General features: G+C 40.8%; 2 protein-coding genes across 2 annotated transcripts; both read left to right on the top strand.

The window, feature by feature from the left end:
• Nucleotides 1-11,393: 11,393 nt before the first annotated feature.
• Nucleotides 11,394-11,874, top strand: LOC311109035 (B-type lectin plumieribetin-like; the record flags this gene model as incomplete). Its single annotated transcript, XM_084151820.1, has 2 exons — nt 11,394-11,468; nt 11,611-11,874. 2 exons carry the CDS (start codon nt 11,394-11,396, stop codon nt 11,872-11,874), a joined length of 339 nt encoding a protein of 112 aa, XP_084007946.1.
• A 3,037-nt stretch (nt 11,875-14,911) lies between these two features.
• LOC311108922 (B-type lectin plumieribetin-like) lies at nt 14,912-17,519 on the top strand (the record flags this gene model as incomplete). Its single annotated transcript, XM_084151701.1, has 3 exons — nt 14,912-14,944; nt 17,034-17,127; nt 17,250-17,519. The coding sequence occupies exons 2-3, from the start codon at nt 17,038-17,040 to the stop codon at nt 17,517-17,519; spliced, it is 360 nt and encodes a 119-aa protein (XP_084007827.1). The 5' UTR covers nt 14,912-14,944; nt 17,034-17,037.
• Nucleotides 17,520-20,500: the final 2,981 nt, after the last annotated feature.

Genomic DNA, 20,500 nt, shown 5'->3' on the forward strand with positions numbered 1-20,500 from the left:
GTGTGTGCCCAGTGGGAAACTTTATATATGTTTCTAGAGATAATGTACAGTATAAGGCTGCTGACATCATTACAGGCTATAGATACAGCAACATGTTGAATCCATATTTTGTGTGTATTCTAACAGCCACTGATGGACTTTCGAGTTTGCTACAAAACATTTGCCGGAGAGATTGAGAAAGACCCCCAAACCGTATGTCCACTGTGTCCACAAAACAAAACTAGTGTTTAAATGTGTTTGAAATGATGACACAGCATGAGACCATTTCCTTTTGTTTCAGGCTATGACGACAACAAGACAAGAGTACTGTCGCAAGATGAGCTATGCCAGCGGAGCCCCTACTCTCCGTCATTAAGACTGAAATACCATAGAATAGATGGTTAATAAGACAGAAATGAAAATGAACTGCATTTACAACACACTGGTGTTTGTGCCAAGATCACAATTTTTTATTTAAAGGGCAATTCCACCACTTTTCAACATCATTATCTCCAGCACAATACCAGTGTCTACATATGTGAAAACGGTGCATTTGAATTTTATTTTATTTTTTATAACCTGATTTTCAAAACAATGATTTGCAGTGACGTGGGGAGCAGGAAAATGCCCTCGCCCTGGCTAGAAATTATTGTTTTGAAAATCATTGTTTGTTACTTCTAATCCTACTCAATGATGTCAACCATTATGAATTTAGGACCTTATCTTTATAACCACAGAACGTAGAAACGTGCCGTTTTCAGACACTGGTATGGTGCTGGAGATAATGAATATCAGGTTGAAAAGTGGTGGAATTGGCCTTTAAGTAAATTCTGATCACATTTACACATTTTGAATAATAATGTACTAAATGTACATGTCTGTATATAGTGTAATATGTAATATCTCAGCTACACTGAAATTATTTTAAAAAACCACAACAATGACCGAAATCTGTTAACTAAGTGGTGAGCCATTGCTATATTGATTTCATGCTTCCCTTTGCCAATTCAAACAAACAACGTAATTACTAGGCTAGCTGACTGCTGAGAATCAACCTTTTGACTCTGTTGTGAGACATTGTTGTCTAGGTAATAACATTTATAGAAGATTTAGAACATTCCATTGTATCACTGCTATTCATTTGAGAAAGGAAATTCTAGTGGTGGTAAGGTACAGTACATAACAGCTGCATAACTGCTTAGGTGGAGTTACAATGCACGAGTTGTGTAATGAAGTCCACATGTACAGAGACCAGGTCCTTTCTTAGGGCCCTCTTTGACCCAATGCCAGGGACAGATGTTATTGTTTCCCCGATCCGGTTCCTAACAAGTACATTGCAAAGATATGCTCTGCACATACCGCAAAAGAAATGCATAAAATCATTGCCCTTTGAGTTTGCGCAGGTCACTGCGACTTGGTGTTCGGGTGATGAGCAGCCACAGGAAGATGGCACTCTCCAGAGCTGCAGGGCTGAATTCACATGCAACTAAAGTAGGGAAGTAAGACATGGGGGAAATAAATTGGCTCAGCTGCAGGATCAGTCCCGTTCCCTTGGCTTGGGTTCCTGCTTACATGGGTCATTCTACAGAAGTGGTGCAAATTGCAGTCCCACCCATAAAAATATATATATTTAAACTCCAAACTAAATAAATGTATTTACATCATGATATGTTCTAATTCAATCCAAGGCAATAACAAACATATTGCTAAATTAATATAGTACAATGTAATTGTTTATACACCTAGTTGTATTGAGAGATGGCTTTCCCGAACACTGACTCCTGAACTTCATGTTTGAAAATAAAGCAATTCATGATTTTAAAAATGTTTTTAACACTATTATTTTTAAACATCATTAAAAAAAAAGCTGTCCCACATTTTTATGTCACCCCAACAAATATCACCAGGTGATGGGATCACAATCCTCTCCAGCATGACCACATGGTGAGTTGTCTGTCTGCAAACATTGTGGAGAACATGAGTGAGCAAGTTGGTAAATCTTCATGTATTTTTAAGAAGTGTCACTACCAAACATATAATATTGAAATAAATAAGTCAAGTATGGTTTTGGGATTCAAATATGTTTGCTGGGATGTACATCTGTCCAATTGAAAGCTACCAATCCATATGCTAGCTATGGTGATTTATTAAAGTAAAAAATAAGTCTCAATTATCCAAACGGAAACAATTGACACCATAGATATATAGGTGTCTCATCTTTGTATCTGTGCCATTATGGTGTGTGTGGCAGCACCTTTGAGGCTATCTCCATTTTAAGGTTGCATGTGCCATGCTCTACCAGCTATAGAGGACCACCATGTGGGTAGTTACAGAGGGTCAAAGATCAAACCCCAAGACATGCTAACCTCCCCTGTTATTGGTCATGGTTAGCATGTCTTGAGGGTATGATCTTTGAATTTGACCCTCTGTAACGTTCTCACTCGTAATTATTCACAATTCATTCAGGAATATCCGTAATCACGGTAGCATCCACATTAATGAAGTGTTTTGAAACATGTTCTATTCTTATTTATAATAAAGGTGACTCCAAAGTAACACAATTCATATTGATCAGATCACGAAACTCACGTTAGTGCAAGATGTAAACCAGGCTCTAGACAAGATTGATTTGCCAATGGGGTTTCACTCCAACTACAAAGTAGAGGGAAAGAATTAGAACTCATGGTGTGTCATGCTGTTCATTTTGGGATAGGGGAATGTGTGATACTAAACTTGTTCACATACAGTGCCTTCAGAAAAGATTCATACCCCTTGACTTTTTCCACATTTTGTTGTGTTGTAGCCTGAATTTCAAATTGATTAAATATAGATTTTTTTGGTCACTGGCCTACACACAATACCCAATAATGTCAAAGTGGAATTATGTTTCTTTTTCTTTTTACAAATGAAGAAAAAATGGAAACCTGAAATGTCTTGAGTCAATAAGTATTCAACCCCTTTGTGATGGCAAGCCTAAATAAGTTCAGCAATAAAAATGTGCTTAACAAGTCACATAATAAGTTGCATTGACTCACTCTGTGTACAATAATAGTGTTTAACATGACTGTTTAATGACTACCTCATCTCTGTACGTCACACATACAGTACAATTATCTGTAAGATCCCTGTCGAGCAATGAATTTCAAACACAGATTGAACCACAAAGACCAGGGAGGTTTTCAAATGCCTCGCAACGAAGGGCACCTATTGGTAGATGGGTAAAAATAAAATAAAAAGCAGACATTGAATATCCCTTTGAGCATGGTGAAGTTATTCATAAAAAAACGGAATGGAGCTAAGCACAAGCTAAATCCTAGAGGAAACCTGGTTCAGTCTGCTTTCCACCAGACACTGGGAGATTAATTCACCTTTTAGCAGGGCAATAAACTAAAACACAAGGCCAAATCTACACTGGAGTTGCTTACCAAGAAGACAGTGAATGTTCCTGAGTGGCCGAGTTACAGTTTTCACTTAAATCTGCTTGAAAATGTATGGCAAGACCTGAAAATGGCTGTTTAGCAATGATCAACAACCAATTTGACAGAGCTTGAAGAATTTTGAAAAGAATAATGGGCAAATGATGCACAATCTGGAGGCGAATTAAACAGCTTGGCTGTCGAAACGTTGGTTATAAAATTATTGCATCTGAGCTCCTAGAGTGTGCTGCTCTCCTTTTCTTTGTCAGATATTGTGTGCAAAGCTCTTAGAGACCTACCCAGAAAGACTCACATCTGTAATCGCTGCTAAAGGTGATTCTAACATGTACAGTGCCTTGCAAAAGTATTCATCCCCCTTGGTGTTTTTCCTATTTTGTTGCATTACAACCTGTAATTAAAATTGATTTTTATTTGGATTTCATACACAAAATAGTCAAAGTTGGTGAAATGAAATGCTAAAAAATGCTAAAAAATAAATAATGGAAAAGTGGTGTGTGCATATGTATTCACCCCCTTTGCTATGAAGCCCCTAAATAAGATCTGGTGCAACCAATTACCTTCAGAAGTCACATAATTAGTTAGATTGCACACAGGTGGACTTTATTTAAGTGTCACATGATCTCAGTATATATACACCTGTTCTGAAAGGTCTGCAACACCACTAAGCAAGGGGCACCAACAAGCAAGCGGCACCATGAAGACCAAGGAGCTCTCCAAACAGGTCAGGGACAAAGTTGTGGAGAATTATAGATCAGGGTTGGGTTATAAAAAATATCAGAAACTTTGAACATCCCATGGAGCACCATTAAATCCATTATTAAAAAATTGAAAGAATATGGCACCACAAGAAACCTGCCAAGAGAGGGCGGCCCACCAAAACTCACGGACCAGGCAAGGAGGGCATTAATCAGAGAGGCAACAAAGAGACCAAAGATAACCCTGAAGGAGCTGCAAAGCTCCACAGCAGAGATTGGAGTATCTGTCCATAGGACCACTATAAGCCGTATACTCCACAGAGCTGGGCTTTATGGAAGAGTGGCCAGAAAAAAGCCATTGCTTAAAGAAAAAAATAAACAAACACGTTTGGTGTTCGCCAAAAGGCATGTGGGAGACTCCCCAAACATATGGAAGAAGGTACTCTGGTCAGCCCATGTGGTCTTCAGATACGTCCAGCCCCACCCCTCACCGCCTGTGCATGCAGGACGACTGCAACCTGGTGATGTACACAGAGAAGGATGCCGCCATCTAGCACACCAACACCTCTAAGTCCAGCTGCAAGATGTGCCGGATCCACCTTAAAGACAATGGCACCCTTGGGCTGCAGAAGGACGGGGTTGACATCTGGAGCTCCAAAGACTCCAACGGCATTAAATGAAAGAATGTCACAAAGACTGAAGCTTTATTTTTTTGTGGGCTACGTTACTACAGTAGACCTACATACAGTATGTCTCTGAATGTCTGAATTGGGCAATCATAACGTTTTATGTAAAAATGTGTATACTGTGTTGTGAACCAATAAAACAATCAGTCTCTTTTAATTGTGTTAATTTTGGATTGTCATTAAAAGTGATGCAGCAGAGTTTTTGTATAATTTCAGCCAGTAGTTTTGAAAGGGCTGCTCACGAGCCAAAATGGGACCCCGAAAATTGCACAACGTATGGTTGCAAAGCTACTGGAAATGTATTCTGTAATTTTGGTAATTAACAGGTAATCTATGGTAACTTTGAGTGTCCATATTGTCCATGAGTTTCTAGTGAATAGACCATATGGTTCAGGGGGAAAATAGGCAACTCTTTCAACTATTTACCTTTTTCTCAACTGCCACCAGTTTGGTGCCAAAACATGTACAACAAAGACATTCATGCTGAAACCCTCATATTAAACATCAATGGTATTCACTAAGGTGATGCTTTATATATATATATATATATATATATATTTTACAGCTTTGTCATAAAATGTTATATTTTAAAATCATCTTATTTGATTATTATATATATTTTACGTACGGTAAAGCCACACAGAGGGCCATAGATAATTACAGACGCCTTTGATAATCTTAAGTACCCAAAAATACCACTAGATGTCATCTTATAAAATAAAATAAAACATTTGAAATCTACCAAAATTCTGGTAGTTTACTGGTAAACTTAAAACGTTTCCAGTAATATACCCTCCCTTTGCAACCCTAGTACAACATCATCGATTTCTTATGATATATATATGTCCTGCCAAAGAAAACTAATAATAATAATCCTGCAATTTGTATGAAATGTAATACCTACATGTTTCAAGCAGACCGCCATAGTCCCTGTGCCCAAGTCTAAATGTCTACCGACCAGTAGCACTCACATCTGTAGCCATGAAGTGCTTTGAAAGGCTGATCATGGCTCACATCAACATCATCATTCCAGACACCCTGGACCCACTCTAGTTTGCATACCGCCTCAACAGATCCACAGATGACACAATCTCTATTGCACTCCACACTGCCCTTTCCCACCTGGACACCTACGTGAGAATGATGTTCATTGACTACAGCGCAGTGTTCAAGCTCATCTCTAAGCTAAACACCTCCATCTGCAACTGGATCCTGGACTTCCTGATGGGCCGCCACTAGGTGATAAGGGTAGGCAACATCACCTCCACCACGCTGACCCTTAACACGGCGGCCTCTCAGGAGTGCGTGCTTAGTCCCCTCCTGTACTCCCTGTTCACCCACGACTGCGTGGCCGTGCACGACTCCAACACCATCATTAAGTTTGCCTACAAACGACGGTGGTAGGCCTGATCACCAATGTCGATGAGACAGCCTATAGGGAGGAGGTTAGAGACCTGGCAGTGTGGTGCCAGGACAACAACCTCTCCCTCAGCAAGAAAAAGGAGCTGATCGTGGACTACAGGAAACGGAGGGCCGAGCATGCCCCCATTCACATCGATGGGGATGGAGTGGAGCGGGTCGAGAGCTTCAAGTTCCTCGGTGTCCACATCACTAAGGATCTATCATGGTCCAAACCAACCAATACAATCGTGAAGGGGGCACGACAACGCCTCTTCCCCCTCAGGAGGCTAAAAATATTGGGCATGAGCCCTCAGATCCTCAAAAAGTTATACAGCTGCACCATTGAGAGCATCTTGACTGGCTGCATCACTGCCTGGTATGGCAACTGCTCGGCCTCCGACCGCAAGGCGCTACCGAGGGTAGTACGTACGGCCCAGTACATCACTGGGGCTGAGCTCCCTGCCATCCAGGACCTCTATACCAGGTTGTGTCAGAGGAAAGCCCTAAAAATTATCAAAGACTCCAGCCACTCAAGTCATAGACTGTTCTCTCTGCTACCGCACGGCAAGCGGTACCGGAGTGCCAAGTCTGGGACCAAAAGGCTCCTGAACAGCTTCTACCCCCAAGCCATAAGACTGCTGAACAGTTAATCAAATGGCTACCCGGACTATTTGCATTGACCCCCTTTTTATTTGCACTGACTCTCTTGCACCGGCTCTATGCACACTTACTGGACTCTACCCACACACTCACACATACTACACTGACCCTCCAACACACACACACTACATATGCTCACACACACAAAACACACACGCATATTGACGCCACACACACACTCACACATAGACACACTTTCACTATTCACTATTTACATATGCTGCTTACTTTTTAACTCTGCATTATTGGGAAAGGGATCGTAAGTAAGCATTTCACGGTAAAGTCTTGTCGTGGAAAGAACACCTGAAGTCAATATTAAATTAATAATGATTTATTATCAGCAAACAAACTCAATGCACCAAGTAGTACACCTCTGTCCCTCAATCACGGATGATGTGTCTCCTCCTGAGCAGTTCGCAGTAAGGGTCTGGGCGGGTCCTCGTCATCGTTTGGTCAGACGGGAATTTCCCTCATGCCTTAATGCGCCACTGGTTTTCCGTCGCAGACCCCCATTGGAACGCTCCGCAGACAGAATTAACCATCCTGTTCGTTGACGCCAAATTGTAGTGGAAATTAAACACGGGGACACTCAAAGTCAATTTTAAATGAATCTCTCTTTGTCAGCAAGCTGGAGAGGTCACAGTCAAACTTAGATGCATAAAGTATCGGTCTGAAGTGAGCTCTGCCGGGGCAGTCCCGTTAGTTCACTTATATACTGCTTACACAGACAAGATATATTTGCATGATTTACATTATTCATTATTTATAATTAATTCATCATTAACTTTTGGTTCATGCATGTGACCGACCAATACCTCACGAGGCTTCCTCTCCAAGCTGAGACCTTGAAACTGAGATATCCCTTTCTGTTCTCAAAACAATGTTCTGGGCATACTGCCAAGCTGCTTATTATACTGATAGTGAGGATTCCTACCAGGCACGATCAATCAGTCACTTGCATGAACCCAGTCTAGTTGGTTATTAGAAAAGCACAAACATAAAATGTTCCTTCACAGTCTACAACTGTTGTATTTGGCGCATGTGACAAATACAATTTTATTGTATTTTATTTGCTATGTTACGAATTCCAATTTGTACAATATGTTACGAATTTGTAAGTGCTTGAAGATGCATTATAAAGGTTTTGGATAATTTCAGCCAGTAGTTTTGAAAGTAGCGCTTACGTGCCAAAATGGGTCCCCGAAAATTGTGCACAATTGTGTACAACTTCATCCATTTCGTATGATATGTTACGTCATGCAAAAAAAATAAAACATCTCAACAACAAAAAATAAATATCCTGCAATTTGTATGATATGTTACGAATTCTAATTTAATTTCTTTAAGATCCCATACAATCTCTTTAAACTAACATCTTGTTTAAATCATGTTGTAGCCCCCCGTGTAGCTCAGTTGGTAGAGCATGGCGCTTGCAACGCCAGGGTTGTGGGTTCGATTCCCACGGGGGGCCAGTATGAAAATGTATGCACTCACTAACTGTATGTCGCTCTGGATAAGAGTGTCTGCTAAATGACTGAAATGTCAAATGTAATGTTGTCATTGAAAACGCTGTGGGATCGATTTCAAGGCAGGAGTACATTTACTCTAAATTGTGTCACTGTGGTAGCATTGTCTTGGAGTAGTCTATGGAGACATCTCAATTTGTCTTTCTGTGATTTCTCGCATTTTATCTCCTTGCCTCCTTCTCGACCATATTGGAGGAGAAGGTGCGAGGTCAAGGAAAGATTAATTGAGAAAGAGTATATAGTGGCTACTATTGTGCATTTTTCCAGTCCACCTCTCAGCCAAACAGAAGAAGCAGCAGCCACATTGATCTCTAAATCAATCAGGTCAAGTCATTTCAAATCAGTACTAGGCTGATTAGTTGCCAAGCAATTTACCAACAGACACTGAATCTGGGAGCAATTGACCAATAGGCATAGAGCAGTGCTGAATTACTGCTTGAGTTATTTCATATTAAGCCTAATTAAATAAATCACACTGTACAGTCAGAACAGTTGCACACATTCTTGCCATATTAGACAGTGTACACGCTCAATTCAGTTTCTGAATACACCCCTGTATTGATACCTCCCTTGAATTTTTCCAAATGTCTGGTCATGTGAAATCATTTAACATTTAGGCCTCCTTGTGTTCATTTAGCGATTTGAAGGGTGTTTTTTGAGGACACATTCCAGACTTATTTGATTGGATGTGGAATTTTCAGAAACAGAGTGCCTGTATGGTCTAGATTTTTTCTATATTTATACTTGATAACTGAATACATTAATCTAAAAACACTTATTCATCACAGCTATGTCGCTGGAAATTGCAGTTACTATTGAAGTATACATGTTAATTGCTAAGATTACTGAGAAGAGTGTCTGGCATGATCCCAATCATCACAGCACCCAGATGTCCAGACAAAACTTCTCAAAGGGATTCAGCTTTAATTGTCAACTCACACTAAAAACACTGTCTGGATGCTATTTGGATAAAATAAGCTGGGAACGAATTTTTGGTGGGGAATGTGTGACATTTCAAATCTAATTCTAAAAGAGAAACTTCTTGTCCTCTCTGTGGTCTTCTCCCCTATTCCCTGACTATAAAACCACCCTATTCCCTGACTATAAAACCACCCTATTCCCTCAGCTCAATGTTGCCTATTGTTCACTTACTAGTTTAATCAAATCAAATTTGATTTGCCACATGCGCCGAATACAACAGGTGTAGACATTACATTGAAATGCTTACTTACAGGCCCTTAACCAACAATGCAGTTAAAAAATAAAAAATAAACACACACGCGTGCGTGCGTGCGTGTGTGTGTGTGGACGTGGGTGTGTGGACGTGGGTGGGTGTGTGTGTGTGTGTGTGGACGTGGGTGTGTGGACGTGGGTGGGTGTGTGTGTGTGTATGGATGTGTTTAACTATTCTTGTGGGGACCAGAAGCCCCCACAAGAATAGTAAACAAACAAACATTTGACCAACTGGGGACATTTTGTTAGTCCCCACAAGGTCAAATGCTATTTCTAGGGGGTTAAGGTTAGAATTAGTGTTAGGGTTAGAATTACGTTAAGGGTTAGGAGCTAGGGTTAGTTTTAGTGTTAGGGTTAAGGTTAGGTTTTTGGGTTAAGGTTAGGGAAAATAGGATTTTAAATGGGACTGAATTGTGTCCCCCCACAAGGTTAGCTGTACAATACTGTGTGTGTGTGAGAGAAGGAGAGAGAGAGGTTTCACAGCTTGCCTTTCCATTGACACTTTGCCTTTTCAGCTCTTTTAGTTGTCATGGTTCCTCATTGTTCCTCATCATCACCTTCATTGTGACATAAGAGACATTAACCCCTTCACTAGACACACACTGTGGTCCTCTGTAGCTCAACTGGTAGAGCATGGCGCTTGTAACGCCAGGGTAGGGGGTTCGATCCCCGGGACCACCCATATGTAAAAATATATGCACACATGACTGTAAATCGCTTTGGATAAAAGCGTCTGCTAAATGGCATATTATTATATTATAGTCCTTCATTGTGACATAAGAGACAGTAACCCCTTCACTAGACACACTAGTCCTTCATTGTGACATAAGAGACATTAACCCCTTCACTAAACACACTAGTCCTTCATTGTGACATAAGAGACATTAACCCCTTCACTAAACACACTAGTCCTTCATTGTGACATAAGAGACAGTAACCCCTTCACTAGACACACTAGTCCTTCATTGTGACATAAGAGACAGTAACCCCTTCACTAGACACACCAGTCCTTCATTGTGACATAAGAGACAGTAACCCCTTCACTAGACACACCAGTCCTTCATTGTGACATAAGAGACAGTAACCCCTTCACTAAACACACTAGTCCTTCATTGTGACATAAGAGACAGTAACCCCTTCACTAGACACACTAGTGGCGCACAATTGGTCCAGCGTCGTCCAAGGTAGGGGAGGGTTTGGCCGGCAGGGATGTGGGTTCGTTTCCCATGGGGGGCCAGTATGAAATAAAAAAACATGTATGCATTCACTAACTGTAAGTTGCTCTGGATAAGAGCGTCTGCTAAATGACTAAAATGTAATGTAAATGTAAATGTAATATACAGGGGGTACTGGTACAGAGTCAATGTGCGGGGCCACTGGTTATTCTCATCTCCTCCACAGACCACATCCAGTCTGTAAGCATCCCATCAATGATGTATGTCATGTTTCCAGCTATGTACTGTATCTGTCGTCTCCTTAGCTGTGACATGTTAATGGTCTTTGATTCCAATTGACATTGGTTCTCTCTGTCAGTAGATTCCTCTGTCCATTGCATAGTTACAGGTATTAAAGAGACAAGGAGGGAGGTTGTAAGAAAACAGTAAATGACTTGCATGTAAAAACTATTGTTAGGAGGGAACTAGACTTGAAATGGGATGGAGAAGTGTGCTCATACTTCACTGTTAGGATTTTGGGAATCGTTTTTTGGGTGAAGAAAAAGCGATATGGAATGCTCCATATTCTCATTCTAACTACATCCTATGTCATTTCAGAATCATGTCCAGGAACTACATGTCCAAGTATGATGAGATGCGTAAGGGAGACTACAAAGAGTGGAAGGCCTGCTTCCAGGTATGTATCTAGATCTTGAACACAAGGCAGATTCTTAAAGTGTTCTTAGTCAGTGTAGATTTTCATGTTACAACATTCATTATCAACATTCAGGGGCCAAGCTCTGATCAATATCTCTCTATCTCTCCATCTGTCTCCATAGGAGGATGGTAACTTTGTGACCTACGGCTGGAAGCCCATGTGGAACTCCGACACCGTCAGCCAGCGCGACGCCCACCGCCAGTGCATGCAGGACAACTGCAACTTTGTCATGTACAAGCGGGACGAGAAGGTCATGTGGCACGCCAACACTCAGGCCAACGGCTTCAAGACATGCCGCATGTGGTTGAGGAACAATGGCAACCTGGTGATCGAGAAGGATGGAGAGGAGGTGTGGAACTCTGCTCAGAACAGGGGATCAAAATGAAGCACTCTGTGGAGGAAAATAAACGTCATCAAATGTATCTGAAGTTCTGGTGTTCTGTTCTTGTGTCCATTATTGCTTTTTTATAATTAAGTCCTTGGATTTAGAGGGTAAATATCATTTTGGGTATGAAAATCAGTATACAACTTACTATCATCTTTTTTTAATAGTTGTGGAATGTATGTAGATTTCCTTAGATTGAATATTGCTGTGAAAGCTTTGAAGAATTGACCAATAGCCACACCAGAGATACAAGTTTTCTCCACCACGAAACACAGTGCCAGTTCCTTCTGGGCTTGAACATAACTTTGAATCCACACCCATAGAGATTCTATAAATCATGAACTATAGGATCTATAGGAACCTTTTACCCATTGTTCAGTGCATCTGTTAAATTATATTTGGTCACAATAAAACACACTGTCTTTGGTAGGCCAGTTGAAAGAAGTCTGCGATGCAAAACAGTATCAATTAGTACTGTACCTTAATGTGATCTCACAGAACATTCAACCAACAACCACACAACATTTAATCAATATATACACAAAGATGACACACATGCCACTGACTGAATACCCATGGTGCCTTAGTTCAATTTTTAGAAATGTCAGTCAGCTGTTTGCATCAAGTGAGCTGAACTCCCTTGATGCAAACAGCTGACTGACTCCCTTGATGCAAACAGCTGACTGACTCCCTTGATGCAAACAGCTGACTGACTCCCTTGATGCAAACAGCTGACTGACTCCCTTGATGCAAACAGCTGACTGACTCCCTTGATGCAAACAGCTGACTGACTCCCTTGATGCAAACAGCTGACTGACTCCCTTGATGCAAACAGCTGACTGACTCCCTTGATGCAAACAGCTGACTGACTCCCTTCATGCAAACAGCTGACTGACTCCCTTCATGCAAACAGCTGACTGACATTTCTAAAACTTCCCACATACACATTCTTTGTACTGGGAACATATGTTCCTTGTACTGGGGAAATCCAAACCTCTTACACAGACATATTTTTCACAGACACTATTTTCCATTCATAGTGTCCGAGATAGCCGCAAGTACATGATATGATTGAACTAAGGTAATTAGGGTAACATGCTTAACTGTCCTGTCCTGGCTATGCTCAACAAAACCCATACCTGGACAACCTATGTTTTGAAAACGTATGTTTACATGAATTTTGAATATTTCCAGGAATACACAACCTTCTGAAATATATGTACATATCTTTGTTAGAAAGAATACTATATTTCCCTTGACGTAGTGATGCTGAATGCATATAAATGGCTAAAAATACCCCCCTCTCCCCTACTAGAGTTTACTACAGAATTCTATAGTAAGTACTGTAGTATTCTATAGTAAACTGTAGTATTTTTTTATGTGGGGTCCTTTAAAGTGGTGCCAACAGTTGCGCTCAGCTCAACGCTGGGGTCGCTGTTGAGTAAGTTTGAGGGTTGAATGTAGCACATGGGGATGTGTGAAACTTACACCTCAGCCTGAAATTTCCCCACGCTGACGAATAGCTAGCTTTTCATGTGGTGCGACTGGTAAGAGACTTCGGGAGGGCAGTCACTTGTGCTAGCAAAGCAGAGGTGCTGGGTTTGAGCCTTGCTGGGAGCCAAATCAGGAGAAAGTGGTACTTGCAGCCTGATGTCCTTTACACCAGCACAATCCATCTAATTTCTACATCATTTTACACATAAAGCCAATCAGGTGTACTGTAATTGATTGAACATGGTGTCCCATTTTGAAATAACCTCTAAAACATACAGTACAGAAAGCTAAAAGTTCACTCCACTAATAGATGTGTACTGTATTCTCTGTATTCACCAAGTTTATGGGCATCCTATATCTGAATGCGATCTTTCTTATGTCACTCTGAGATGAATATCTGATCAACACAAGTCGGATCAGCATGTCGTTGCTTGCTGTGCCAGGTTTATGTCACTAAGACAGCATTGTGTAGTTCTGAGAAAGGTACAAACACATTTCATCATCCTCCAGGTTACTTACCATTTTGCACCTGAGTATTTATCACACATTGCTTTCAGTGAGGAGGGATTGGGCCAATGTGAAGCTTGGCATTATGGTTATGATTTTGGGAGGGGTCAGACTGGGAATGTAGCCAGGAGGACTTGGTTAACATCCCTACTCCTGCGATAAGCACCATGGGATTTATTTTTTAGACCATAGAAAGTCAGAACCTTGATTTAATATCACATCCAGAATTTACAGTGAGTTGTCCCTATAGCAACTAACCCAAGGTAATCTGGTCATCATAGACCTAAGGTCTTCCCCCAGCAGTCTCCCATCCAAGGACTGAGCAAACCCAATCCTGCAATGAGTGGTATAACACTTTGAAAGGCCACTACTTATGTTTTAACATAGATTAATAATGTAGAATAGATACAGCCAATATAGTTTCATATCCCATAGAGAGACAGAGCTATTTAGCATAATTCCATTTTCATACATGTATGACCTCAGTTGACATTCATTGGACTCAGCACTAGAGTTGAATCAACTTGGACAGAAACGGACACCAGATTAAAGTAACATTTTGAGTTCTTTATAAGAGGAACGTTTATTAGAGTTGTATAAGTGGTTTTTGGGTGAATATGGAGTCCATACACAAGCAAAATGGCCTCACTACATGGAAACCAGCATAGTAGACGCCACACATTTACTTTTCAGAATAATTTGCCGTTGGCTCGAACATAATGTGTTGAGGATGATTCCTTCAAATAATTTCTAACACGGTCTCTATTCAGACCCACCAGGTGCAAACAATTAGCCTAAGCATCCACAACTAAAAAGTACTGAAAGTATTTTGTTTTTCATCTCAAGCTTGAAAAACCCATTACACGTGGCATGTTTTACAGCTTGCATTAAAATACATGTCTTGTGCATAACAGATTTGATTAAGGCTTGACAGAAAGAGTGTTATCCTTCTCACAGGTCTCTTTGGGTTTTCGGCTATAAAAGCAGAGAGCTTTTGAAGAGAAGACACTTCACCAAGAGCTGCATACTCACAAGACTCTCTACTGAACGTCCACTCCACAACCGGCCTGTGAGTATCAACTTCTCTCTCCTCTCAGTCTTTCCTTATGCAAAATCTGTTTTTACACGTTTTTTTCTCTCTTTCTGTCTACCTGTATATCTCTCTCTCACACTCTCTCAACGGTGTCTCTGTATCTTTCTCTCTCACTCTCTCGCTCTCTCTCTCTCTCTCATCAGTCTCTATCTCCCTTGCCTATCTCTTTCTATCTAGCTATATATCTCCATCTTTATCACACCTCTTATAATCTCTATGTTCTATCTGTGTTTTAGGCCTATTTCTAGTACTTACAAGTTCTACTATTTATGACATTCAGTCTTTTGAGTGTGAGATTGCATCAGCTCTGAACTGTTGGGAAACTGACAGAAGCAATGCCCTCAAGTGCCTCCCACTGGGCACACCACGTAATTTCAATGTTGAGAATTGGGTAATATTTGGTAGATACGTTGATCAATGATATTCCAAACTATGCTTTCAACCATCTAAAAGCACAACTAAATTCCAATGGAAAATCAATGTCAGATGTTTTGTTTCGTTGTCATCTAAATGTGTTATCACTGCGCTTTCAACCATTTAAAAGCACAACAAAGTTCAAATGTGAATACAATGTCAGATATTTTGTTTATTTATACAACAACTTAATGGGTCATCACTGTGCGGCAGGTAGCTTAGTGGTTAAGAGCGTTGTGCCAGTAACCGAAAGGTCGCTGGTTCTAATCCCCGAGCCCACTAGGTGAAAAATCTGTTGATGTGCCCTTGAGCAAGGCACTTAACCCTAATTGCTCTGGATAAGAGCGTCTGCTAAAAAATGTAAATGTGCTTCATCTATTACCACAACTAAATGACCTGGATTGCAGTTGAGATTTCGTTAAAGTACATGGTGCAAGTGATCAATGCCGTTTGAGATTCTGAGCAGATTATTATAGCAATTGTGAACATTTCCACAGACCTGCGACCCTGAACATGCACACTTTCTATGACTACATAAAAATAAATGTATTGTTACAGCAACCTCAAAATGTGGCAATGGATGTGTAACTCATTTTAAGGTGGAATAAATAGTTTTACATACGTTTGTAAGATATCCTTTACATTAGGCTATTTACTGTCTCACAAAAGTAATTGAATTTTGTTTGGTTGTCAACGCAACCAAATATCAACATTTAAAGGAGATCCTCTGCTTGGATGGCTCCGTCTGTGCCACTGAGTCTGGCTTTAATTCCAGTTTGTCTGCAAATGTATAATCGATGTGTTGGATTCACGTCTACATTTCAACCAAAAATCTAAGTTAAAGAATAGAACTAAATCAAATCAAACTTTAAATGCACTTTATATACAGTTTGATTTGATTTAATCATATTCTTTCACTTAGATTTTTGGTTGAGATGTGATTCCAACATATTATTATTAACTTGTAGATTCCATTTGAAATCAACCAAAGCTTGAAACCCGGATAGCCCTATATGTATTGTCTATTTTTAGTTGAAGTCTGAATTTAAACAATAGCTGTTGATGACTTCCCAAATGCTATATAGTCCTAAATAACATCATTGATTATAGATAAAATATGGTTACATTTCATTTGCTTTGTTGAAAGTACCCTTTGGAATGACTTTGATAGCAACAGTGAATCTATTAAGTGGAGATTTCTCAACAATAATTCTCACGATAGCACATTAGTAATAGTCAGTGACAAATAGCAAAGCTAAGCAGATTTGGGTTTGGTTAAAATCCTGGATGGGAGACTGAATGGACAGCTGTAGATAGATCAACTCTTCAGTAGATGATGCTGCCCAGCCTATTGTTTTTGTTTACTTATAGTGGATATTACCTTGAAGATCTGACTTTGTTTCAAAGATACAAATTCAACATATTTTATACAAGGTTTGTCTATGTTGAAAATTGGTTACCATGATGACATTATCCTGCGGTTGAAATATTGCCCTCAAAACAACAGTTGATGACCTTTTTTCAAATCCAATGTATTTTCCAGGTAGATTCCACGTCACAATAAGTTGAGAAATTGCTTTGAAACAACGTTGATTTAACTAGTTTGTGCCCAATGAATTGTTTTTAATCTCTGTTGATCTTCTCATTTCAGAATCATGTCCAGGAACTACATGTCCAAGTATGACGAGATGCGTAAGGGAGACTACCTTATGTCCAACAACCACGAGTGGAAAGCCTGCTTCCAGGTAACTTGAAAAATTATATGGGCCTACTTGAAAGTGTTCTTTTTGGAGTCCATAGAATACTTTTCCTATGACTTTGGAACTGGATAGTTAAATGAATGTATCCATTCTATTTCTTTACATAGGAGGATGGCAACTTTGTGATCTATGGCTGGAAGCCCATGTGGAACTCCGACACCGCCGGCCAGCGCGACGCCCACCGCCTGTGCATGCAGGACGACTGCAACTTTGTCATGTACAAGAAGGACAACAAGATGATGTGGCAGACTAAGTGCCCGGCGTCCGGTGGCTTCAAGATGTGCCGCATGTGGCTGCGTAATGATGGCACCATGGTGGTGGAGAGGGACGGAGAAGAGGTGTGGTCCTCTGCTCAGTCTAAGGGATTCAAGCAGTGAGCGAAGCACCTGCAGCTCTACCGGGGATAGGTTCATGCTGATAATACCCACACTTTCCATCTGTGCTGTATGCCTGTCTTCCTTGACCAATGTTCAATAAAGAGCATGGTAAAAAATGATCTGTTGTGTTTTGAACCTATTCTTCTTGCATTATCCTGACCTATCTATCAATGTGCTAGATGGCTGGATTAAAATGAATAGAGGTAACATATATGGGAACAACCAGAAATGATCATAGCATTTTAAAGTATTTTCTTTCCATGAATGTGAGGAGAAAACGATATGGTGTCTATTGAGCACATTGGGGAACCTGGGAGCTGTGAACACATCAGAATCTGGCAGATAAGAATAATGAAAAATCGTTTCATTGAGCAGATATTTTTTAGCACAGTGCATAGCGCAAAAAACGGGTAATAGCTCTGTTGAAATGTAGAGGCTGAGGCTCATTCTGGTGGCAGCCCCTCCTCTTCGTTACCACAGGCCTCTCTGAAGTGCCATTCTTACTGAGCCAGACACATGGCTCGTCTAGACACCACATTGTCCCAGTCGTTTCTTGTGCCAAGAGTAGCCTAAATCTCATTAGCAATGAGAGGGGTTGGCAGAGTGCTGCCTCAAAGGCTCTCCTCACCTATTGTGCACAAAGAAATTGTGCAAGACTCTGTGATTATAGGGCTGCAAGGTGAATGGGTTTATATCTGGGAATATTTTCTGTTATGTTGGATTTATAAGACATGATTGGTCCTCTTGATCTTCAACAAATGATCAATGGAAGATATCAAATGAGGTCAAGTGTTGCCACCAAACATACATTTAACTCTCTACTTTTGGGCTTAATGTGAAATAAATCAATCATGACTCAGTGCCTGTTGCCTACAGTAGATTAATCAAATTTTTATTTCTATCGGATCTCTGTCCATTTTTATGAAATTCTGCCAAAATGTCCACTAGATGGGGGACATGTCCAATTTAAGAGTTTTGTTTCCTGACTATTGTTTGGCACTAGAACAACCCAAATGCACTCAGTCTATTGGTCCTTTATAACTTCCAACCGATTGACAACATATGTTGTTAGTCCTATGTTAACTTGTCCTAACTTAACCCTAACACATTATTGTTACTCCCACAATCAATTTTAAGTTTATCATTCTTCTTGAGTCTCTTATAAACAATGAAAAAAACAAAAACTCAAAAAGGCACTACAATGAACATTGTGAGACCTCCCAGGAGTGTGTCAAAGACCCTGTCCAGTTCCGGAAATAACTGCCCAGGCTAGCGGATTTACATTGATACATTTTCCATGACATTTTTTTTTTCTTTCTTCCTCTGTGCTTCTTATAAAGTCTGAAAGGATGAAGGATGAGACTACATTTCCAAAAGACACACACACACACACACTACTCACCCTTGTATAATTAGTGTCATGACCAAAGTTACAGCCATCACCCATTTTCTATACCCATGTTTGAGAGAAATCTGATTACTAAAACCCACCATATGATGTGAATAAATGGTTTTCTTAGCAAGCTTAAAAACCCCCACTGGTTGGTTGAAATAAAATGCTTCTTTGTTTATCAAGTCCAGTCAATAGACTACCTTAGGGGTTGTGTTAAATGCTGAAGAAACATTTCAGTTGAATGCATTCAGTTGTACAACTGACTAGGTATCCATCCCCCGTTCCTTTCCTTTCCCTTGCTGATGGAGTATCATCATCATCAACACCAAATTGCCATTAACAGATTTGCGCACGTCTTCCATAGTTTACGATAGATATCTCTGTGCTTTGCTAAGCAGAAGCCAATGCACGGTTGAAGCAAATTATTAGAGGTGTGGTTGGGAGGGGGGGAAATGGTAATAGTGAACTTTTACAACCCGTGTAAGAGACTAGAGTTGATGGCTCTTGGGAATGTAGAAGGTCAAGATATGAGACGGGTAATGTGGTGTGGGGATTTTAATGCTCATAGTACGCTCTGGGGAAGGTTACGGACTGATGTAAATGGACAAGTGTTGGAGGAGCTACTGGATTAGAAAGGGCTTGTGAGTCTTAATGACGGCCGGGGAACAAGGATTGACCCAGGAACTGGAAATGAATCTGCTCTGGATCATACTTTGATCTCAAGTTCAATGGCTGGCAGATGTAGTTGGGAGGTTTTGGAGGAATCTACAGGGGATAGTGATCACTTTCCTATCATTTCTACTGTAGGATTGAGGGTGGAAGAATCAGTAGGACATTGGGGAGATGGATATTTGGGAAAGTGGAGTGGGGTCAGTTTCAGGAGCTGTCTCAGGTAGATCTTAATTCAGATGTAGAAACAGTGAATGATGGAGTAAGAGGAGCAATAGCAGGGGGCTGGAAAGCAGGTGATTCCTATGGGTACAGGGGGGAGAAAGAGGAAAGCAGGTGATTCCTATGGGTACAGGGGGGAGAAAGAGGAAGGCAGGTGATTCCTATGGGTACAGGGGGGAGAAAGAGGAAAGCAGGTGATTCATATGGGTACAGGGGGGAGAAAGAGGAAAGCAGGTAATTCCTATGGGTACAGGGGGGAGAAAGAGGAAAGCAGGTGATTCCTATGGGTACAGGGGGGAGAAAGAGGAAGGCAGGTGATTCCTATGGGTACAGGGGGGAGAAAGAGGAAAGCAGGTGATTCCTATGGGTACAGGGGGGAGAAAGAGGAAGGCAGGTGATTCCTATGGGTACAGGGGGGAGAAAGAGGAAAGCAGGTGATTCCTATGGGTACAGGGGAGAGAAAGAGGAAAGCAGGTGATTCCTATGGGTACAGGGGGGAGAAAGAGGAAGGCAGGTGATTCCTATGGGTACAGGGGGGAGAAAGAGGAAAGCAGGTGATTCCTATGGGTACAGGGGGGAGAAAGAGGAAAGCAGGTGATTCCTATGGGTACAGGGAAGAGAAAGAGGAAGGCAGGTGATTCCTATGGGTACAGGGGGGAGAAAGAGGAAAGCAGGTTATTCCTATGGGTACAGGGGG

Source organism: Coregonus lavaretus (genome assembly GCF_964263955.1).
Source record: "Coregonus lavaretus genome assembly, chromosome: 34".
In the NCBI taxonomy this organism is placed as follows: Eukaryota; Metazoa; Chordata; class Actinopteri; order Salmoniformes; family Salmonidae; genus Coregonus; species Coregonus lavaretus.